Here is a 26,093-nt window from a genome sequence, read left to right as displayed (position 1 = left end):
AAAAATTTAAAAGCTAATCATACCATATGCTTCAGTAGAAGGCATTTCACCTGCACATTGACCCACTTGCATCATATAATGTGCGTGGCGAGGTTCAAGCATCGCGCATTCACGCGTACATGAGCGTTAAGTAGCCCCTTCTGGACACGTTCTAGAGTCTAGTCACTTGTAGGAATATTTTATGCTCGATTGGTTATGTTTATCCATATAAAAAAATGTGTATTTTATTTTCATACTTTGCCTTCACATACATTATAATACTTCCAGTAATCGTGCTTCTCTACGAATGTAGTTTAATGCTATGGGCATATATTAATTTAATCATTTATTAATTTAATTCTAAATTAATGTGTTATACATTTCATAAACATTGCTCTTACAAATTCTTTGAAATGACTATAAATTTTGTACGTAAAGTAGAAATTATTAATTTATTAAATTCTCATGTTATTATTTTTTTTACATCCCTAATTTCATTATTATATTGATCCGTATTCACGAATCAGTATATTTAGGACCAGCATCTATCGCTTACGCTTCGGTAGATTTACATAAGACAGATCTTTTGCTATTACTTTACAATTTATTTTGCGCCATAATAGGGTATAACCCTTGCCCTTTGTTATTTTACACCCTGTGTAAACAAACGCGCACAAAATACTCGATACTAGATTATAGAGCTTTTGTTTTTTGTGTTGAAGGAAACGAAAATTTAGGCTGGTTCGCTTAATGAAACAAATTTTGTGAGCGGCGACATCTAAAACCTTGAGCCCTTTGTACATTCGGCCGCTTTGTCCCAAAGCCGGTTGACCCGAGGCGACACTCCTTTGTGCCTTACAAATATTGCTAATTACGATTAAAAAAGAACCTTCCAACTCTGCCTGCTTTTACATCCAACGTGAGATTCTAATCTGATAAACTCCGTTGATTAAATTAGACATATTTTTATTCAGTTTCAATTAATTTGTTATCCAGTTTTTACTTTAAAATACTTTTTAGTATTGAAAATTATATTTGTTTACAAATATTTTACTCTTAATGTATGTTATATGTACCTATTTGAATTATAATAACAATGGGATTATTTACAAAGATGATGTTGACGTTAAAGTTGCGACACGAGTTCACTACCGATTGCATAATATTTTCTTTTTAAATATAATACTGTTAACTTGCTTTCTAAAGCGATATAAAAGTTCTGATACTATTTTCTCGTTGCACGGCCGCAATCACCTACCAAGATCCTACAAAGTTATATAGAGTAACAATGTTTTTATACAAACACATTATCCTTAAGCTTTTTCTAACCAGCATGGCGCTTCCAGATGATATAGTTTTATGAGAGACTTACGTTTTGTAAACATAACCTATAATGTATAAGATAAGAGTATTAAGGAAACATTGCAGCACAATTTCATGTCCATCGCGACACCCCTCTAATAATGTCTGCTTAAAGGCGGCGGCAACACGAAGTACACATTTACGCACCGTTAAATGGGCAAAAGCTTTTTTCGTGTTTACTGTCACAAAAACTGTTATTAGCCTGAATTGTGACAGATAAAGCCATACTCTGTCAGCTTATGATATTTTTGTAAAGCCAAAGGGTATAAGGGGTGTTACTTATTTCGATTTTACGTTTAAGTAATTTCTATTTCTAAAATATACCAAGAAAAGAGACGAACATTTGATTGCAATGTGGAAGATGTAATTCGAAACCATTTTTTATTTTATTTTATTATATTTCTTATGATTTAATTTAATTTATTGTGTTAATATAGTTTATAATGAAAATGTAGAATGCATTCAAAGAAAATAATAAGTACATACAAGAAAATAAAACATATCAATAATTTTACTTTTATAAATAAAGACATGAAACCTTCTTGTAATCAATTTCTTATTCGTCTCACTGTATATTTATGAAGGTCATTTCTTCTGAACTTATTTATAATGAAGTTAAAATTTCGAGCCACCTACGTTCCTAGCGCTTAATATATACAGTCAGTTTATGATCTATTTTTAAACTTAAATGTTCAAACGTACATAAAATGAAAATAATAAAGGGGCGATAAATCAGATAAAACTTTATTTCTCGTTTTAATTTCTCTTTCAATATTATTATATTTACACCTAGCTTTTGTTTACTACTTTTTTCGACTGTTTATCATCTATCTATTTATGTTGTAATTATAATTTTTAACATACAGACAGGTATTAATAAAAATAAATGTTTTACTTTGTCTGTATAATTTACATATATTCAATATCTATAAGTATAGATTCATATTTATTTGAAAAATACCTTTGAGTGTAACTCACATGAGCTCGATGCTATACGTGCTGAAATTCAGCTTTGTCATTATATTCGAGGACACTAAGATCGAATCCACTCAATGGAGTGCTATTAAACCAGATGAAGCAGTCTAGATTATTGGATTTCACAATATTGTGCGTACAAGCCCCTACTGTTATACAAACAATAGGGAGTTAATTAATCTAATTAAAAACTAAGCATTCAATTTTATTGGAACAAAATATGTTAAAATAGATACCACTATAGACTATAGATACCACTATAAATAACACTAACACCATTTTTCTATTTCTACACCATTGACAACGAAATATGAAATAGCTGGAGCGTTTTAAAAATGTAAATAACACAAAATTGCTATGCAGACAACAGAATTGGAACAATCATGTCTACAATTCACCTGTACGGGTAATTGAACGTCCCATGTCCTTGTCAATAGCCAGTGCTTTCTTGACTGACACCCCTAATGTGAGGTTCGCGTGGACGGAAATGGACATTTTGTATTCACGCCGACAAATTGTACCCGCGTTTAAAGCGTCTCCATCATTAATAAAATAACAAATGAATTGTTAAAATTCATCCTTGTTTTAATAACGGTTTCAGTGAATTCTCAACAGTTGTTGGAAAGTCAAGATACGAAAGATCCATTAACTTCGTTACTATGCAAGGTACCTTGAGCACTCTAAAACTCATCGACCTGAATTGGAGATACAAATACGTGTCTGTTTACGAGTACTTTCTTTATATATACGTTTATTTAGAAAGTCTGAAGATTTAGATAAAAATATAAAAAAAATATGGTTTCCACAAATATACTAACGTAACAACTTTTAAAACCACTGTACCAAAAACTGTTACTAAATAAGGTTATATAAATGGTAAACGTTTTGCTGATTAAAAATGATTTAATATTGATTAGGGATAGCAACTACACGATTAATTTAAATAACGTAATTACGGCCACATAATTAAATTTCGTTCCGTATCAGTTACATGATTAATTAGCAATATCATACGGTAATTGATTTTAGTCTAACAATGGTATTTGTAACCGCACCCGTCTCTGCCACGCCCAGCCACAGGCCGCTAAGTGACACAACGTCATTTCATGCTTCAAAATCCGTGACGAATGACACGTGCCTTGTGCACGACTCACTTTGCGCGAAATCATAATAAAACCGCTAGATCACCAACCAAGTTTTAACAAATTGCCTATTCAACGTAGTAGCTTTTACAGATAAAACAATTGTGTATTAATAAGAATTTATTCTTTAAAAACAAAGTATTATATCTTGATACATAAGAGCTAATTAAAGAGAGAATGTACGCAATCCCAAGCAGAAATAAAAGTCGGGATGAAGAAAAAACAACGTATGGCATACGTAAAGCAAATCTTTCAGACGCAGACGAGCACTATTAGTCTGTCTGCCCGGACTGACAAAGGATAGAAAAATAAGCGACTTCGAAGTAAATGCACTGCTTTCGATAAATGGGAGAAAATGAAAAATATAATAGCAAATACTATAATTGTTTAGCGGGGCGAAAGCGGGAGTGACGGCAGGGAGTGTCTGGAGATGGGTATTAGTTTTCGCCACATTGAACCCGTTGTGAGATCCTACTTATTAGGAGGCTTGATCATGCGAATAATACCCGTTTTATATATTTTATTACATCCCAAGAGAGCTGTCAGGTTTGATCCCGCAATATTTTGTATCCATGATACTGGTCAAATGTACTTAATATCCACTGCAATGTTAGATTAGTGAAATATTTTAGTTAAATATTATCGCTTATTGAGATGTTCTTTAAATGAGAAAGAAAGAGGAATTCAATTTTATGTAAAATCTTTTAAGATATTATTACTGAAAATAACTGTGATTTTGCTGTTTATATGAAACGGAACGGATAAAGATTTCGAAAGATACTCAAATTATCAAAGTCTATTGTGTTATCTGTTTTATTCAAAATGTTGGAAATCTATAATATGAATTAAAATCAAAGTCGATTGATATTCCTAGCGCTTTCGAGATTCATGTTCGTTAATAATATTATTCTACCATTCTTGAATAAGAAGCTTTTTGTAGCTATAGATTTTAATAATTCCTGTTTAAATTTATTTTAGTATAAAATTCATGTTAAAATAACTATTCCTTGAAAATAACGATAATGCTTTGTAAAGAAAGTATTTTCACGTAAGATTCAACGTTTGCATGTTTTTAGCTCGTAATTACATTTTCTATGTTGGAAATGTAATTTATGTGCATTCTGCTTTGAAGTTATGTCCTCTATGTAGACTCCTTATGAACTAAGTTTTAAATAGAGATTATGATTCATACTATGAATATTTTTAGTCATGTATTTACTTTCATTGCCTTTTTATTCAACTAGCAGTAAAAACTTTATAGTCGTAACTTAACTAAACTAACGAATTTATTTTCATAATGTCTATAATATGGTAATTGCTTATTATTATATTAACTTTATTTATTTTTATACATTGCAACTTGTATTCCGTTTTGATGAATCTTTATTTAATTTTATTGCATAATAACTCCAAGCAATCATAAATTGCGTTTAGACACTAATAAGTGATAACAATTGAGCGCAACTGTCGTACAAGGTATATATGTTTCATCCAGCACATGTGCAAGGGACACTTCTGTCATAATGTACGTAGTGTATTGGCTTCACGGTCCCAGTAGATACGGAACCAATTTATACCTATCTCTTTGCACCTTTAATTTATAAATATTATGGTTTTCCTCGAATCTGCTATACGCCTGGTCTTCTATTCTTAGTAATAAATTATTCAGGTTTGCTTAAGGTTTCGATGTTATTTCATTGTATTTTAGTAATTAGATCACCAGCCTTCTGAGTACTGCGAAAGCGCCTTGTTATGTTTTCGGATTAGCTCTGGCCTCTGACTATTATTTGGAGAAGGTCATGTCTTACGAAAGTTAACCACTGTGATTCTATAACTAAATACATATTTAAACTCGCGTATGAGTGATATACTTTACTACAAACCGAAGAAAATAAATATTATATTATATGAAACATGTGTACAAAATAGATGTCTGAAAATCGACGAATTCCATTGGCAAGTTTAGCATGTACGCCAGGATTGGCAGGAATTTTGCTAGGAATATTTCTTACAAACTCCTGACCATGAAGTTGGCGCCGATGAGCGTCCACCTCCAATCTAATCGAGTAGAGTGCACGTTCTCAAGCTTTCTAACTTATTTCCCTGAAACGTTTTGGTTGTTGACACGGCTACCTGCGCTCACCTTACGATAACAACATCTTTCGTAATGTTATTTAAATACAAGTATTCAGATGAGTTTGGTATGGACGTTTTGTTGCGATGGCTGATGATGCATTCATTTCGGGGTATGAAATACTGCAAACCTTGTTTGCAACCAATGTTTGGACCTATAATATGCTTAGCTGCATAGTAAGTATAGTAAAATGAAATCCGTAACGAAAGTATCGTTCAAACGTTTCTCGCTAAATGCTTATTTTTTCCGCAGGTTATATTTTTTCATTTTAGCGAAATATTCCGAATGATTTATATATTTTAAAACTTAAATATAGTTTTCCTGAAAATAAACTAAATTGTATAATTTTTTAGACACAAAATGCATAAGCAAATTGAGAAGTATTTAAATTGAAGATAAGTTTATGCAATTTTCCTGCTTGTTCCGAAACTCTGCAAACCACTCGTACAAAAAATAACTAAACGAGCTAATTAAAATGGAAATACTAGAATAAATTATTTCCAAGCTTCAAATTGTTTAAAATAGTAAAATTTTATAGATAAATGTTTTATGAATTTGCTATTCAAGAATAGAAGGAATGTTGATTGTACCTACCACCATACAAACCTACAAAGAAAAATGATATCTGCAAATGAAACTATTTTGATAGCACCTGCTAAGCTATTCGTTTCCCGTAAGCAAAGAACAAAAGTTAAAGTAAAATGTGTTCTGGGAAGTAACTAATGGGTGGCAAGTTTCAGCTGTAGGTACTTAAGCGGCCAATTCTAGTGGCAAGACTACTTTCTGAGTACACATTAGTGGGCGCTGTAGCTTTCTCGGCTAAATCTTAACTATCTACTTAAGTCAGTGTCAGTGTGAACTCGCGAACGAATTGAATAAGCCCCCTTTTCCCCGCTTGTGTTTATCTGCTTTCATTACATGAGCTTCACTCACAAATTTCGGTTCAATTACGCCGTAATTTGGGGAATTGGCGTGGCATTTTATTAGCTTCTTCGAATGTTGTTTGGGGCATAAGTACTGGTTATATATTTCATACGTATACGATTTATATGGCTTTATTTCATTGGTTTTGGAATATATACCTACTTTGAATATTTATTGAATTTAATATAGACCTAGGTGTACCTACTGACAACTATATGCACATAATTCGAATGACAATAAGTTGTGATCACTTTTAACGTTAAAAATTTTAATCTGTATAGATCAACAGACTAAAACAGACTTTTTCATAACGATTTTTAAGATTTCAATTTTATAGCGAGACAGCTTTACTTCAATATATTCTTCGTCTCGTTAAACTATTATACTTCTTTGATCTTTTATATTTCTTTGTAATTTTTATTTTTACTTTACTGCTATCGTTTAGATTACGCAATATACTAATAAAATAATAAACAAGTTAAAAATAACAATATGTAACTCTAGCTTTTATTTAAAAGTAACCTTTAAAATTCGAATGCTCATGTTTTAAACTATAAAATGTTTATTTAATTCTCAGAACAAATTCCAAATTCGCGTAAATAAAAATATTCTCAGCAACGTACATACGACTTGCACAGAACTGTAACAAACAAGAACATACTATGTTATAGCAAATTACATGGCATGTATTGCTTGTTGACTTAAGAGTGGGCATAAAGCCAGAGAATTTCTAAAGTTATGGGCCCCGCCCTAGCGCGCCATGCCGCGCGCAATCATTCTTCCATCATACACGGCTCACCGTACTTACGTAAAGTTCATCGGACGCTAAATTAAACACAATATTCTTCGCGCGTTCAACGCGTATTTTCGGTAGTTAGTATACAGTGAAGTTGAAATCATGGCAAATTATGTAATATGATAATTTATTATTATTTTTTAATTTTTATTTATAATTATTGATGATAATCTATACGTATATAATAAAACAGTAAAAAAAGTGTATACGTATGTAATATATTCAAAAAAACGATATTAGGGAAACAGTATAGAGCACGAATCCGTAAAAAATTCTGTCTGTTTGTTTATGTCTGTTTGTTTGTATGATTTGAATGAATGTTAAATTGTTGTGTTTATAAACACAACAATTTAACATTCATTCAACTTTATATTATATTTATTATATACTAGCTTTCCGCCCGCGGCATCGCCCGCGCAGTCAAAGAAAAACCCGCATAATTCCCGTTCCCGTGGGATTTCCGGGATAACACCTATCCTATGTCCATTCTCGGGTATCAAAATATCTCTATACCAAATTTTATGTAAATTGGTTCAGTAGGCGTGATTGAGAGTTACTTTCACATTTACAATATTAGTATAATATTAGTACAAGGTAAATTAGCTTGGAGAAATATTTGCATATCTAGTGGTGTGTATATTACTCAGATCTTAGAGCGCGTTTCCACTATAACGTTCAGGCCTATACAAAAATGTTTCGATATCCTTACATTACTATTTAATTTTATACTTATTCCTAGCAACACTCTGATTTTTGTTTTCAATAAAAACAAGTTTTTATTTGAAAGAAAATGGTTTTGACTTTATAAAAAAAAAATAATTATCATTCAATTTCACGTTCTTGAGCAAACGACAAAACGACTACCGTGAAACAATAAAATATCGTGTCCATAATAATTTGTTTCGTTATTAATATTTGACCATAATAATTGCGAAACAAAAGAAATAAATAAATCGTCACTTGATAGTTGAAAGTGGAAACACGCACAAAACCAGAATAAACCATATAAACCAGTTTACGCTGTCCGCATGTACCACGTGCAGTCCGTGAGTCGCTTGGTACCGTTAGAACATAAAGCATACATTTCATTCAAAAGTTATAATTATTACGTAATTGTTAAATTTTGTATTTGTTGATTGTTGTTATTATTTGTTATTATTGTTATAATATTTGTTGAAGTGTTTAATTTGTGTGTAAGTGTTGTAACTTTATATTGTTAATTGTTAATGTAAAAGTTATACGTATGTTAAATGTGCAAATATTAAAATAAAGTTTCATCTTTTTCAGAGGAGAAACACATATAGTTTAATTTAAAATCCCATATACAGGGTTATTTGTAAAACACCGGCAACCTCGCAGGACAAGATAGCTAACATCATAAGTAACATTTGTTCTACGACTTTTGGCTGTTGGCATAACGAAATAAATTATTTTTAAATGATTTTTTAAGCTTTTATTGTACTCTCCTAACGTTTGTAAGTCTATGTTCTACTCATCATCGAAAGGACAACCGCGACGCGACGCGCGCGCCCCCTTTCCCCTCCCGTTCGCTTCTTGTTTACGTAATTTTTGTGATGCGCGTAGAGTTTATAATATTCAAACGGAAAATGAAATGAACATTTATTTTTTTATGAAAATAAAATCTAACAAAATATCAAAAGTCGTAGAACAATTATTAATGTTGTTACTTATGATGTAAGGTATCTTGTTCTGCGAGGTTGCTGGTGTTTTACAAGTAACCCTGTATATATAATAAAAATTAAAAATAAAATGTTGTTTTTTTTTATTTGCTGACCATACACTACTACAAACGCAAAAATTTAGCAAAATTAGAAAATCCCCGAATTTGCATTCGCGAGTGTATTCATACTTAGGGTTGCCAAACAGTATTCTACTGTTTTTCACTAAATTATACTTTTTACTGTTTAACAAATAAAAAGTATTTATACAAAAGACTGTTTTCAGCATCAAAGTGCAGACACATAATATAGACAGATATAATGTGTTACATTTAGACGCTCACAATTTTTTTTTATTTAGTCAGAGGGCACACACTACAATAAATACTGTTTAATATTTTTTTTTACACGGTCGTAAGAGACGCCATGGACAGAGACCGGTGGAGGCAAATCATCCGCTCCAGATGCAACCCTGATGCTGACCACGATCCTCAGACATGAGGGACCGACAAGAGAGAGAGAGAGACCTGAATAATGAATATACGTACTTTATTTCTTGTAAAAAAAGTTGGCAACCCTATTCATAGTGTTTGTTTATTTATAATATAGGAGGCAAGGTCGCCGTCGCGTCGCGCGCAATTGCTGCTATCACCGTCGGTCGTCGCTTGAAACCGGCGCTCCAAAAATGGATATTCCATCTTTTGATTCACGCGCAGGACTGTCGCGAAATTTCTCTTATTGGATTTCGTATGTAGGCATTGTACTGAATGTTGTTTCATATGAGCGCAATCGAGAGCGCTCGGTTTCGCGTGTTACTTATGAATGATATATGTATTTTATTTGTAACTAGCGGTCCGCCCCGGCTTCGCCCGTACATATTTACGTTTTCTCTACATGAGAACCATCCTTCATCCTTCAAGGGATACAATAAAAAAAGAATTATCGAAATCGGTTCAGCCGTTCACACGTGATACCGTGAAAACGCGAAACGGGTTTCATTTTTATATATACAAATATTTAGACGAGTAAAGTTACTTATTTTATTTAATTTTACGATAGATTTCAAATAATGAGCAGGTATAACTTTATAATTTACTAGAGGTCCGCCCCGGCTTTGCCCGTGGTACATATGTATTTCGCAATAAAAGGTAGCCTATGTCCTTTCTCGGGTATCAAAATATCTCCATACCAAATTTCATGCAAATTGGTTCAGTAGTTTAGGCGTGATTGAATAACAGACAGACAGACAGAGTTACTATCGCATTTATAATATTATAGTATGGATTATAATTATTTATGGGAGTTCACTGCACCAGTGATTATTATAATACAGATTGTGAATATATTATATTATATATATCTACTATTCACAACCTATTTACGTTATTTACTGGAACAACCATAGGAATCTACAAATAGGTAGTAGGTAATCATAGTAGTAATGGTAATAAGTAATAAATAAAAAAATATACTAGGTACATATAAATCTTTCTTGATTTTATTGATGTAACACTATGAATGAAATATTTGTATCCATATAATATATACCTATATATATGTTTGTATACCTAAGATCGTCGCGTCAATACTCAGCCCACGGAAACGAATTTATGCATTTGCATAAATTCGTGTGAGTGTGATTAGATATTACATATTTATGTAATATCTAAACTCACCTGCATAAAGTTTCTGAAATGAATCGAAAGTCGTATTTTTTTATTAATACATATTAATAAATAATAATTATTATTATTTATTATAAATAATAATTAGGTATTTATTAATATGATTACAATACTATACTTATCTTCGAAAATTAGTTAGATATCATTTAAATATGAATCTCTTTTAGTTCTCGTTTCTGAAGTTTCAATGTTCTTTTGTTGTTTACCATTTTCAAAAAAACAATATTGAAACAATATTATTAAAAAATCGGCGCGCGGCACAGCAATTTAAGCATGGTCTACTCGTCTCAACGGAGCGATAGCGTCTGATGTATGAAATAGAATTATGTTTGAAGCTCCTAGAACGTGCGATGCAAGATGATTTCTTGCGTAATTAAAAATATAGTAAGCGCCAAAAGTGTTTTATCGTGATTAAATCAAAACTAAAAGTAATTAGACAAAAGTGGTATAACAAAGTTCTCACAAATGTTTCAATATAATTGTTTATGAAAAAAATAACATAATAGGCATAACCATGTCAAGTAAAAAACGTCAAAGTGTGAAATTTAGAGGTAACTTCGTGAATTATTTCTATCGAGTCAATTTCAATATTTTATGTTTTTGATCAATCAGGATAATCGAAAATATCATCAAGTTTTACATATATTTTATTTTTTATATTTGGTCTTGAATATAACACGTATCAACTAAATGTTGATTGGTGATTTGACTTTAGTCGCGTTCTTAATTACGTAAATACAAGAGCTAATTAGGTACAGGTTACGCTAACGTGTTACTAATTTCAACAGAACTTCCAATAAGAGCATCAGTACTTCTTCGGGCCTTGCGTTCTCTCATTAGTATGTTCTGCTAGTTTTCCAGTCGAACTTGTTATTTATTAAACCTGCTGCTTGCTGTCATCAAAAATAGCGTAGAGATGTGCCAGTTTTCACAGATATTTTGTAGTACTATTTGGCTGTAATTGTACGTTTCACTTAACATACAAAAACGTTTATAAATAACAATAACATAACTTACTTTTGTAACAAGTGTAAGATAGGTCACTAACCAGTGTATCGAAACATTTGTATATAAGACGAATTCAAAATACAGTTGTATTATAAACAAGCATTGCATCGCATATGCATTATAACTACGTTAATATCTGACCAAAGAAAAATATCCGAACACCCTTCGTATTGCAAAATAGCACACTGTGGTGTCCTCGTAAAAATATGTTTAATGACATCGTAAAGATCGGATGTGTTAGCGAGGCAGTGTGCGGAAAGTGTACTCTAACTCCAAGTGTACGTTATATCTATAAATCTAAGAATGTCTCATTTTATCACCACCTCTATCGATAGTGACATTATATTTATTGATACTTAAATATTAATGAGAGAGCGAGCTTTAAAATAGTTTATGAGGAAGACTAAAATACCTCCTGTTGAGAATTGCTTTTGACGCGTAGGCTGAAGCTGAAGCTGATAATAATCTGTATTTATAAAATGTACTATTTATAGAACAGTATTAATATTGTTCTCTAGAATTGAAGATTAACACACGATTCCTAGAAATATAAAATTATATACATCATTTAAATAAGTGCAAACTTATTTTTATTGTTCAGTGTACGAGCCAACGCAAGACTAACCAATGATCCATTCTTCTAACGGTATTTTAATTAACCTATAAAGGCATTAGCTTATAAAGCTTGGATCCAACAACAAGAAAAAAAGACATCCGTGGATATTTTTAGACCTAGCAACTTGTGGTTGCCATCAATGTCTATAATTAAAGCATGGATATGCAATTAAAAATAACGGTAGCATTTTTCTACGACAGCTTTAATAGACTGTTATTTTTTGAATTTAATTTAAAATTTAGTATAACAAATATCATGTAAACGGTGTATAAATAATTAGAAACAAAGTAATTAAGCCGCGCAGAATCGCTAAAAATAAGTGGAAACAAAGATTAAATCATGGCCTAAGCATTAAATACGTGAAACTCTAATTACATTTCGACGGATTACGCGGGATTTCATGACATGATGTTCTGAAAATGTATCGTACAATGGAACTTTCACAAAGGCCGATTTTCCTATTGAATTGTCTCGAAAATTCATCCCAACCAGTACCACCCCTTCCCCCTTGCTATTAACCGCAAGTTTCGCTATTAGCGACTGTGTTCGAAAGTTATAAAGGAATCACCTTCATTTAACTTAAGATTAAAATCTTTACTTGGTACGCACAACGTGGTAATAGTTATGTCGCGAAATTATATTGCTGTCATTATGTTATACGAGTATAAGTTATGTGAAAACTATTTTACTTTTTATAGTAATTTAATGAGTGAATTTTATGAATATTGTCAACAATGTTTTAAATACATTTGTTGCAGATTTTTTAACTACATACTAAAACTGCTCTTTATTAAGGTTTCTTTCTTATTGTAATCGTATAAATATTGGAAATTTACTTCGTACTTTTTATACAAATAACATAAGGGCACAGACAAGGCGCCGTACCTACGCAAGACATTATGAAGCTTTCATAGAACGTCACGGTTAACTTGGTAAACTCATTCGATGCGATATATAGGTATATACCTAACCTCGTAAAAATTATATCTATGATACCAAGGCCAAGGTTAGCAAATAACCGCATTCTGAATAGTAGGTAGGTATTGGTGTAATTTAGTTAGCTGTCATAATGTCGGAATATCGCATGCTTTTCAAATACCTATCTTTATTTTACTTACAAAAGCATTTATTCCATACAGTAATATAATTATAATTGTTTGGTAATTTTCAATTACAATAAAAAACTAATTACTTAACTAATTAAACCAATTACAACACTCCAAAATGCCTTACATAGTTATCCTACATTAAATAAACAGAAGAGAGTGACGGTAAACAATAAATTACACACAAACTTTGTGAGAAGTTGGTACAATCTTCAAAGGCCTGTAAACGAGATCAAGTAATTTAAAGCGAAATAAGCAAAATTACTCTGGCATTGTCGGCTTCTCAACGACGGCACGGGAAATCGTTCCCACGAGTATTTCGTTGAAAACATCTCAAATTAAATTTATAATTTTAAATAAGTTAAGTCAATGATATTTCGATGAGACGATGGGATATTAGAGTGCAAGCCCTCGGAAAATTTGTATGAATATCTCGTAGGGACGTGATGTCCGTCCTTTTTTTGGTATTCAGCGCGCGTGTCGCGGAGGAAAATTAAGGTAGACCGCTGCGGACATGTGGACTTTGATTCTACAACGATTCTTATGTAAAATGACAGCCACCTCATACGGTATTCATCCTTCGACATAAGACAGCCTATGTAACCTGTCACTTTCATGATTCACGCACCCGAAAATGATTAATATTGAAATAGTTACACACGTGGCATTTCATGAGCTTTATTTTTTGCTACTTGAAGTACTTAAACCTAATTACTTACGCAACAGTAATTGAAAAAGTTGTAATCATTTGTTTGAAGCTTTACAATTCTCTTAGTTATTTTGTTTTAATACACAAAAAATAAATAGCTCTACTTTACCTTTATTAGTTAATTTATTTATCATTCGTCCTTATATAATATAACGGTTATGAAGATTTTGTTTTCCCGGCTCGTCTGAAGTACGTTCATTCCATCGTAACTTTCCAAACTTATCTTAGTTAGTGACGATCAATTTTCATTTTCTCTCGATTACACGCTCCTAGAGATAAAATTAAAGTACAGTTAAATTGTTGTCTTAGCTATTACGGCTCCTTTAAGTAATTATATACACTGCTATGATACTCGTGCACTTTCTAAATTAGTTTATTATGAACATTCGTTACTTCGATAATAACTATGCAAATTTGAGTATTTTACTTCAGATAAAGTGAATATTAAGAAATATAGGCTTTTGCTTCGATTTATTATTTTTTCTTACATAATATAAAACACTAAAAACTGATATTATACAATATGTTATATTAACAATTTTTATCTGCAGCAAAATATGTATCCTAAAACTTGAATGCCTAAGTTTAATTCATTTAAACAATAAAAATAGTAAATATCGGTTCAGTTCAGTACAATAATTATTGTTGCCTGAACCAATAATCATAATTCTACAACATTTTGGAAATATCAATTCAATTTCCATTTCTTCACATTAAACGACAACACTTTTAAGACACCTAAGTCGGAATAATAACCAAAGCAAATCATGTTTAAAAATTGAATTGAAATTATACAATTTATTTATAAACTTTCCATCAGCGTGGAATAACGAGGAGTCGCTAGATTTGTTTTCGTTTCTTCCGCTTCAGGGGCGTATTTACATATTATACAGGACGGAAAACCTTCGTAATACATTCGCAAGATGATAAACAGAACGGAATACGGGAAGTTATATTTTAGACAGTTTCGACGGGCGTATATCAAGCGCTCCCCATAACTTCATCTTGTGACATACATTCGTCAGTTAAAAATTCGTAAATTAACCTAATTAATTAACATTTCCAATAATATTGTTTCGATAAACCCAGTTCGGATAATATGTGAAAGTGTTTGGGTTCAATTTCGTACTATGTAGTTTCATTACGATATTTTCCATTCCAATACATATGTAAGAAAATAAAAGCACATCGATATCCTTTTTATGATAAATAAAGTTTTCAGTCCTCACTTTTACTTTTCTAAGCCATTCGTCACCATAACATGCGACTGTATAAAAACATCAATATATTGGTAAATCTTGTTGGTTAGCGGGGCGTTCGGTGTTCGATTCAACATCCATCATGATCACAGGCCGCACTTCGAGAATAGATTGATCGCTATAGCCGCACGCTACATAAACATAGCCAAGAGCGAGGAAACACTGAGACAAAAATGGTGAGAGCAAACAAATGCGCTGTCGATGGCCTGACAGAAGGATTGATAGTTGGCGACGGCCGACCAACTAACGCCTTGTCTTTTCGCAGCGCAAATATAACCTTACTCTTATCAATGAGAGTAACATATTAAAGCGTGTTTACTTTTTTTAGCGTATAACAAGGTTTTTAGTTTTGATCTGTGTTTTTTTTTCTACCCGTACCACAGGTTCTACACTACAGGGTTATTGTAAATTTGCCACAAAGTTAATTCGTCACATAAAAAAGTATGTGTAAATTTGCCACACTTTTATTTTTTTAAAGTTAATTCGTCACGATTTAATATCAAGTATTGTAAATTCGTCACATCGATAATTTAAGTACAGATAGCAAAAAAAATAAACAATAAATTAATTTAAAATGTTTATTTCTTAATCAGTTTTAGATTTTGGTTTTGGTTGGATGGACTTTGTAAAAACATAAGGAAAAGCATAACAAAGATAAATTTTGCTAAAAACCAAGGAACATCTATTTTGTATATGTTCTAAAAATTCACAGCAGTTATAAAGAGTATTACTTAACATCTACATTATTCTACATAGGTAATGGTAAAAATCACAGTTCTCTCTATAAATATTTTTAAAATGCAATGAACTAAAAGCGGCTCTACAAAATTTATAACAATCCTAAGGATAAGGATCCTAAAAATAAGGATAAAATATTATTCTTTTATTTTAACAAGTAAAGATATTGCTCTTACTTTACTTAAATCATATCCTATAATATTAGAAAAACACAAAGCAAATAAAAATCAAAACTCAAACAGACTAGCGCGTTTCATGATCATGACACTTAATAAATCACAGTTAAAATCAGATTAATTATTTTTATAAGTCAACTTTCGTTTTCCATAAAAATAAAAATTCTAATACATAAAAAATCATTTCAAACTTTTAAAAAGCGCAAATCAATTTGACTCAATAATGAATTTACCTTATGTTATTGATGAATTTACCTTATGTGAATGATGACTGTAATATTAAAATGTAAATCATTATATTGCTGGTTTCATCGCAGGCTGACAGGTATAATTCACTTGCCTTGCTTGCTGGCGGTACTTTACTACTTGTGGCAAATTTACAATAACCCGAATATACCTGTGACGAACTTACACATACTTTTTAAGGCATGTGACGAATTTACTTTCAATGTATGGAGTTTTAAAAACGTGACGAATTAACTTTGTGGCAAATTTACAATAACCCGTTGTTGTTGGGTACAGAACCCACTTCGGGCACCAGCTCTCATAAGGTTGCCTAATATATTATGTGTATTTTTCATTAATTGTCATTTTTAACCCTTGTGAGAGAGACAAATAAATAAATAAAGGTTTTTTTTTTTCTTTGAACAAGGATATCTTTTTTTTATTATTTCAAAATTATGCACGTAATGTGCAATTAGATAACTCGACTTAATTTTGTTATAATAACATGGTATAGATGTATATCTTTAATGTATTGATCGAATTATATCTTGTTTCAGAATTCGTGATGTCTGAAGGTGGTCACGGGCCTGGCGGCAACTACCCCGCACGGTCACCTCTGTCCACCTCCACTACGGGTCACTCCAGCTCAAGCCATCACAGGTAAATATATATTTATAACAGATTCAATATTTAAAAAAATCTATCCGTTAACTACACATCATATTACATAAAATACTTAACCTTTTCAAACATGTTTCCATTTCATTTTAAATTTTTAAGCAACATTCATAACATATTTTCATACAAATAGACAAACTATCTAATGTATACAGTAATTTTGGATGTTAAAAGAGGCCCTATTTATTAGCAAAAACTTTATTAATGCGCTTATGTTCGAAAGTTTCCTTTGAGCTCGAACCCTCCGAAATTAATCTTAGCTCTCATCAAAAGGCTCCTCTAAATATTCCGCATTCCCACCGCTTGGCTAAAGAACAGTAGAGACGAAATTTTATAGCACGAAATTCAATAAAACATCTAGCGCGGTATCTAATTGAATACAAAAAGTGCCCTTAAATTATATTCTGCATCTATTCGAAAAGGGCACCTCGTAGCTAATAAAAATTAATAGACCCTCCCGCTTTGACTTCTGAAAACGTAGGGTCATTGTCCTTTAGCGTTATCTACGGGTATTAAATTTTAAATTACGATTGAACATTTCATCGCCAATAGAAAGGGCTTAATCAATGTTTTATTATTATTTTACTTTATATGCTAGTTATATTACAGTCTGTGTTCCACGTTAAGCTGTTCTTTATATTTATTCGGTTTTTGGTTTTTGAAACAATAGAAATAAGAACATTTCATAGCGATAAAATTGAAGATGTATAAAATTGTGAGCATTTTCCGGCTTATTTTAGGAAAGAGTAAATTTAGTCCGCATCAAACGAAAATGGAGCTGCTGTTTGTTTTCGTTTTATTTGCTAGCTAATTGAATTTCATGTTGCGGTATCATGAATTCGTAGTTCATATTACTATATGTCTAGCCAATTTTTCTCACTTTCAATTGTGAAAGGTGATTAAGTATATTTCATTTTTTCTTTTACAACACGTATTCAATTCTTTTTGAGCAATTTCAACTTGTAATTTTATCCCTATATAATTTTTCACACATTCGAAGTACCATCACCTACACATTATATATTTTAAATGTATACCGATCATTTAACAAAATATATTGCAAATGTTATACAAATTAGGTCCGTCTTCAACTAATCAAATCAATTCGTAAATGTTGATTTTAAACTGAAATTTATAAAAATAGTTTTTGTAAAAAATGAAAAAAAAAAGGAATGAAAATCGTTTAACATTCTGGAATTAAGAAATTTAAGTGCATTGTCCTGTGTTCACCGCGTGCTCGCCAGCGAGACACGAAAATGCTCTACTGAACCTGTTATAACTAAAACCGCTTAACCACTTTTGTGCTGTGAAAAATACAGTAAATTTTCCAAATTACTGGACGTTAAAATTATAAATACATTATGGGATAAAGGACAAATAATTCGCATTTAACTGTTGGTTTTTTTAGTATACGTTTATATCTTATTTTGAGAAAATATTATTGTCTAAATCATAGAGTTCCTTAAAATAGCTGGTGTAAATGTATATTACTTGCCTATAACCCATTTCTCAAATTATAATTCCCATAACCATCATAAATACCTAATGAGAGAGATTTTCCACGCCTTCATAACATATGCTTCATAATCACTAATCTTCAAAAAGTACACGCATAACATGATGTAAGCAAAATATTAATGAGACTTTCATATCGCATCTTGGGTTAAGCTCGGACATAAAGTGGTATATCATTAATATGTTATAGGGTACGACCCCGTCCGGTCACAATTTTGCCTGCTCACCATTCCAGACAACCTTCCTCGCGTTAGCTTTTAAATTGAACCTAAATAATACATGATCTAACCTTAAAATGTAATTCTGTGTATTACCTCTACAGATTGCTATTTTATTTGAGTGCTATTGGCCACTGAAGCGTAAATTGACTGCCGAAATGTATTTTGTACTGGGTATTTTAGATCCTAGCAACACAGAAATATCATAAATATTAACATCATGATAATGTTATGAATTTTAAGCGAAACTTTCATTATGAATTTATGCTATAAAATTTTATTGAATTTATAAAATTTGTTAGTGAATTAAAATATATTTTGGATGTGTATTTAGTATTTAACTTATAAAACGCATAAACCCTAATAACTTTTTCTGTAAAGTAAGTTAGGTATAATTTTGGAATTTTTTATAAAAAAAAAATCATTATTTTTGTGTAGGGTAAATACTAAGATATGAACAATTTTTTATTCAGTAAAACTATGTATAAATTCAACATTTTGATTTGTTCACGAAGTTCACGAAATCATTATATATCGTCAATTTAATTTGAAATTAATTAATTTATATTTTAGGTATCTAAAAATGTATCTCTACTTAATCTAGCTTTCAAAACAAAGTCAAGACTAACTTGTCTAATTTACTTAAAACTTTAATTACATCTTCCTTGACATCATTTTCTGTTCGTGGAACTTATATTTTATTATAATTAAGTAATTAGTTTTTAAAGGGTTTTCAATTTACCAACATAATAAATTATTATAAGCAGGGATCTTATCATGACAACAATAAAACATTAAAATTGATGAGTCATTTACATTCATTAGTTACTCATATCAAAAACACGAGGCAATGAAATTACCCCTTTTACATTGTGTTAAGTGGTAACGAATCATATCCTATCATCAATCATAATTGCCCCTCTAACTTGCACCTAAGCCCTACGGGATACCAATGTCTCTAATTTTATTTGCCTCAACTTCCTCTTATAATAAACATGCTACCGGAACTAATACACTGGTAGGTCATTTAATTACTTGACCGTTTACATTAGTTTAAATTGGGTAGTTGATAGTTAAGTGTGTAAAATAAACAATCATCGCATACGGCGCACCCCTCAGGTTTCGAGAGTGGAAGGTGCATTTAAAATTTATTTTGTTTTAAAGTTGTTTCTTTTTTTTATTTATGAAATAGCCACTTTCATAAATAAAAATTTCGTTTGATTATAAAAAATATTTGAAAATATGAAGCATACTAAATATCGTTTTAGTTGGATCCCTACAACCTTTAAGTAAGTTTTGGCATTCTTTTTACGTCTTGTGCATCTTTCATAGCTAAGAAGCTAACGTATATCCTCCCTTCGGTTTACTTAAACTGTTTATTCGTTCTCTATCGACCTGTCACTCACCAAAGGGAGGAAAAAAAATAAAGTAAGCTTGGACCACATGCCGGACCCGCTCCCCTCTTGTCCCTCAACATCCGAAAGTGAGTGACGTCTCGGCCTCAAAGAAGCTCCATTAACCACCAACTTTAAGGGGCTCAACCAAGATGCGAACGCGTAATAAATAAAGCGCTTGAGACAGATAAATTATCTTTGACTCGAGCACAGTCACTTCAGACAAATTGTCTGTCATAAAATGCAGAAACAAACTCGTTTTTCTGAAAACTTTGTAAACACCTCAAATTGAAGGAATGTATTACACGAATATTCCGCTTTCAAAATGCCAAGTTTCATCTATTAATATTTAATATGAGAGTGGATTGTTAAAATTAAGGTACATCGAAAAGAGAGGGTCTGATGTTGTTAAAGTTTTAATTGCTTTTATCGCTGGCTTTGGCTTTAAAAGCCTGAAAGTGCGTGTGACTATGTACAGTTATCGAATTAAATCTTTCAGCAGAGTGGTTTTATAACGACACACCATTACATATTGTGTGGTCAGTAAGCCCTTTTAATGCAGAATTAAATCACGACCGCCGAATTGAATTTGAGATTTGGAGTTGTAGATATTATCCCGTAGATTTTATTTTTTAATGTAGGTAAATTTAGTATTTAGTAGGTAAAAAGGCATTTCTAAAGCTAAACGAAAAATAAGTGTATAAGTAGCTTTGCATTTGTACTTTATGCAGATAAGGTGCGTGTAAAAAGGTATAGGAATTGCACAGTGCATTGTTCAGTTACTTACGCAAATGACTCCACTGTCAATAAACGCAGTAATCGGTATGAATATGGCAGCCATTTGGCCGGCTGTGGCAGGATTTATTCAGTGCACCGGTTTCAGCGTCCAGCCCAGACAGATATAGTTAAAATCGTTTGTTTCAATCGGGAACAATATGTCATAATAACGACGCGTCGCCACATGGTCGGGGAGAGTCCAGTTGTCCTACTATTGTTCACTACTATCCAATTAACAGGAAACATGTCAAGCACATTGATGTAGAGTGATGTTTCGCTGTGTCACTAATTATCGGCCTTTTGTATGGCAAATATTATTACACTGGCCAACTGAACGTAAATTTGCGTTGCAATTAAAATTATTTTGCATCACAAACGCTCTTATCGGGGGAATGATAAGTCAAATAGGGAACTTAGTGGAACGAATTTATTGTATTCTGTATTAAATACGTCGGGGATTTTGGGGATACTCGTTTATTCAATTTTAACCTGGATATAAATTTGGGAGGCATGTTTTGACTTCGAAAGATTAGATTTCCAAGTGAATTAGATAATGGAAACCATTTAAGTATGCGAATAACATTTATATTTGGGAATAAGGGGAATAGAGCTAGATAATAAATTAGGAATGTCTAATACAAAAACCTTAATCTGCCGACAAAAATCTGAGTAGTAAATAGATGATATACAAACAAGCTAAATAATAACGATCAGGAAAATTATAAAGCGATTTTTTCAATACTCATTCATCCCTTATCCGCCATTAGCATTAAAAGTAATTATCCAAATCGTAAGAGCAAATAAAATCGGCCGCTAACGACCTCTAGAACAAATCATGCGTCCATAGGCAATCCTCTTACGTTAAGCCCTCGCCCTCGCACGGCACATAAGCCGCGCAATAGAGATATGATAGACGTTATTAATTAGATGTCGTTACGTCTTCTGCCATTTCATTGTGCGAATGCGGAAAAACCCATAACCCCTAAGTGAACTTTGCTGGAACGGCCCTGTGATTCACCCCACGATATTTTGATCAATATGAAATTGTTAGATAAAGGTATCTGGATTTCCAAAAATATCTCCAGGTGCTTCTATAATTAAAATACATTTATTTGGAAGCAAATTTAATTGACTTTGATTTGATTAGTAGGTAGTTATTTGATTATGAAATACCGCAACTTAGGTCCTTGCCACATGGTTTATTAAATCTATAGATTTCATGACTTGCATAAGAATTCAAAATATTTATTTCTATGATATAAATAGATAGTATTAACTCCCTGTGAGGAATTGATAGGTACTTAATAATTCAAACTCCATTGTTTGTATAATCGACAGGAAATTTGAAATTAAGAGATTTGAAGAGGTTTGAAGTTTTCAATACCTTAAACCTTTATTAAGATGCTTTTTGATAAAGTAGGTAACAAGCTTTTTTACACAGTACATATCATTTTACAATTAAAATATTGATACATTATTAAGTTACCGGATTTAATAGCCACATTTTTCAATTTCATCAATCATTTGCCTCTGGGACATCGACATTACGCAAACATAGCGTAACCTAATAATATATGCCATACAATTTATAATTGACTCATAAATTAATCCCAAGTGACTGAAAAAATAAGTGAACGGCATTTGATTATTGTTTGTTTTTTAAGGATATAAATTAATTGAATTTACATGTTATGATATCATTTTTAATCTTAAATGAATTAATAATAATAATTGAAAACGCTATTGTGTTTCTTACTCCTTTCAAATTTTATTCATATAATAAATTTCTTCTAAAATAATGTTTGCTATACATCGGGCAGTCGGGGATAGAGAAATAAATTCAGGCAGAGTGCAAGAAGACGCTATAAAATTCATTTCAGTGAAATGGACAAAATATAAAACCATATTTTTACATTTTTTATATAAATAAACAAATTCTTAGAGTTTCCAAAGTTTAACACATATCAAGTAGGCAAATTCGCTTTCACCATTCCGCTACGGAACACTAAAAACAACAGATTCATATTGCCGAAAAATCAACAGCAATTATTTACAAACACGATTCCACATTTACACGCCAATTAGCCGGCTGCATAGTTGACAGCGAACAGTAGCTACAATTACGCAATTGCGACCAGACACTGAATTGAATTTTATTTTAAAACCGTGATACCGGAGCGGAGTCTACTGTTACGCGCCATTTCATGCGTAATTTGATATTCGGATGACAAATTAGTTGGCGAACGCCGGTAGCGAGCGTCGCTGAAATTACAGAGAGGAGCGCCAACTGAGCTTCGCTTTAGCTAAACTTGAGCTAGCTTTAATGCAAAGATTGTTGTACTTTCACGCTATTTATCTAAATTTATTTTTAGTTCATCGGCTATTTTTATCAGTTTACAAGACTTAATCAATTTTAAATATTAAAAATAAGATCAATTCTAAGTTGCAAATATATTATCGAAGTAATCTTCTAATATATAAAAATCAATGCCACTTTTCGTTGTAATTCCATAACTCGAGAACGGCTGAACCGATTTCGATAATTCTTTTTTTATTATATTCCTTGAAGTACGAGGATGGTTCTTATGTAGAGAAAACGTAAACATGTACCACGGGCGAAGCCGGGGCGGACCGCTAGTTATCTATAGAAATAAAGTTCAGCTAAATATAGGGTCAATGTACCACTAGCTGACCAAGCGCCAATACATGACCAAAATTCAAATATACGCGCCAATTAAGAAAATACGGCAGCCCCAGATGATAGTTTATTGTTTTTTCTATAAAGCAACATCATCTATAAAATAAAAACAAACCTTGCTGCTATTGGTCAGAAATATTGACATTTTTTCAACACGAAGATGTAATTAAGTAGGTGCCCCGTAAGTAATCACATTTTTTACTAAGAGTTTTTTATCGGGACTTGATTGGGAAATCTTAATTTATCTTGAATGCAATCGATTACTCTTTATATGTCTTGTTATAGGCATAATGTTGAACCATTCTGTTATAGACTTTCGGCTTCATTTTTGGCATGAACAGTTTTTCATGATTTTTAGCGGCCTGGTTATCTCTCTCAACTTTTAGAGCAATGATGGTCAGATATTGGTGATCAGTGGTCAGGTATTGGTACTTTTAGCAGAAGTAACTTTCAGAGTAGTTTTCATAAAACCTTTAAAGGTTATCAAATTGATACTAAGAACAATAGTTGCAGTGACTATTCAATTATCTGTGTCCCAAAAATAACATTGAACGTAAAACAAAATAACCCGTTTTTTATATATAGCTAAAGATAAAACCGCTTAAATGGTCAACTAGTGGTACATCAACCCTATTTAACAAACATTTCATCCAAATATCCTATCATTAAATTAAGAAAACATGTCTATTTGAGGCATCTTTTTTAAGTGTTAATTTATACCAAAATATTTAGAAAATATGTTTAAGTTCAAATAGACGCGAATACCTTACGTGTGTACACTTATATTCTATAAAGATGAGTAAGCTCTAATTTCGTAAACAAAGGCGCTCAATGACTCGCTTCCTTCCTTGGCTTGACGAGCGGTAATTGGACGGGCGTAATTACAGCTTGCTTGTAAAGCTATCATCTTATCATTTTCGAAGGGGTATTAGCGAAAAACATGGCCTGAAAGGGGACAGACAGAACGCTATAACCGCGTTGTGGTATAGACAGCCAACGAGTTAAGTTCGTTATTAATATCTTTAGACAAGTCGGAAATAGCGACGGCTCCTCAAAGGGTAAACGTCAAAACAGGGCAATTATGGGATGGAATAATTAAGTTTTGCGTATGATGCCTAAGTCGTGATTTTCGGCGTTTCTATTTAATTTTGTGATTTTAAAAATTATTCAGAAGGTATATAAATAATGTAATGGTTATATTCTTTTAATAATCTACAAAAAATTCCCTCACATACGTAAATAAAAAAATGGTACCCAGAATTACATTAATACTGTCAACCCCAGCGTTGTCCATAATTGAAATAGGCGAAGTCTATTTAGTCTACAAATAATATTCAATTCACTATAACCTAAATATTTCAATACATAATTAAAATGACAATATAGAATAAATAGGTGGTTACAAACTGTGGTTACAAAACATTTATAAAAATAAAAGTCCCTTTTACAAACAATATCAACACAGAGTTTATTCACCATATATTTCATAGAAAATTCTGCCTCTTCTCTTGTATACAATTTTAAACATACAAATAAAGATAAAACCTTTATATTTCAACTTACAAATGCATTATAAAATCCTGTGACAAATTCGCAAGCAAGTTGTGAACGTCGTCGTATCAGGGGCTGAAGGGTTAAGATATGCGTCACATTTATTTGATGGTTTGTCATCCTGACAGATGCCGCTGTAATCTGATTTTTGATAAATGGCCGTGTTACCCATCTTCCTTATAAAAGGATTTTCTACTTTTATTATTATTCTGAGTCATGTATTATATTGAACGTAATCAATAGTGATCACTGAAATTGATAATAAATAATAACTACCTACCTACTAACTCACGTTACACACGGCATTGCAATTGTTTGAATTTTGAATTTGGAAGTCAATAAAAGTATGAAATCTGTTCGGCGTACCTGCCTCACAAATCCTCGCACATGTAACTAGCAGCATGTATTAGATCGAACAATTCCGAAAGTCACTTTGCCACGCTTCGCGAAGCCGGTGCCGGTAAAAACACATTTATGAAGAGCAAAAGAACAATTTCGTTAGGTGCCCGTTGGAAATTTGCTGACTTCAAAGGGCATTTCAACAACGGCTTTCCTCCCTCTTTGTTGACCTTTATAAAAGTGTTTAAAACAAAAATTATATTACCCAAGAAGAGATATTTGTGAGTGTCGTTAGGATACCTACATTTGTTTGTTAAAGTTTATTAAGTCACTGTTCATTCACTAAACAAAAATACGATTTATTGTAAATAGATTATGACATACGATATTTATAGAGTGTGATTAGTGTA

The 26,093-nt window shown here is 31.9% G+C and overlaps 1 protein-coding gene across 1 annotated transcript in view; it reads left to right on the top strand.

The window, feature by feature from the left end:
* LOC123691902 overlaps window positions 1-26,093 on the top strand; it is a 144,447-nt gene that overhangs the window by 114,888 nt on the left and 3,466 nt on the right. The window contains exon 6 of the mRNA XM_045636487.1: window positions 17,071-17,173. Within this exon, the coding sequence (XP_045492443.1) occupies window positions 17,071-17,173 (103 nt within the window). The remainder of the gene's footprint in view (window positions 1-17,070; window positions 17,174-26,093) is intronic.

This window comes from Colias croceus, chromosome 5 (assembly GCF_905220415.1).
Source record: "Colias croceus chromosome 5, ilColCroc2.1".
Taxonomy (NCBI): domain Eukaryota; kingdom Metazoa; phylum Arthropoda; class Insecta; order Lepidoptera; family Pieridae; genus Colias; species Colias croceus.
This window is presented reverse-complemented; position numbering and strand designations above follow the sequence as displayed.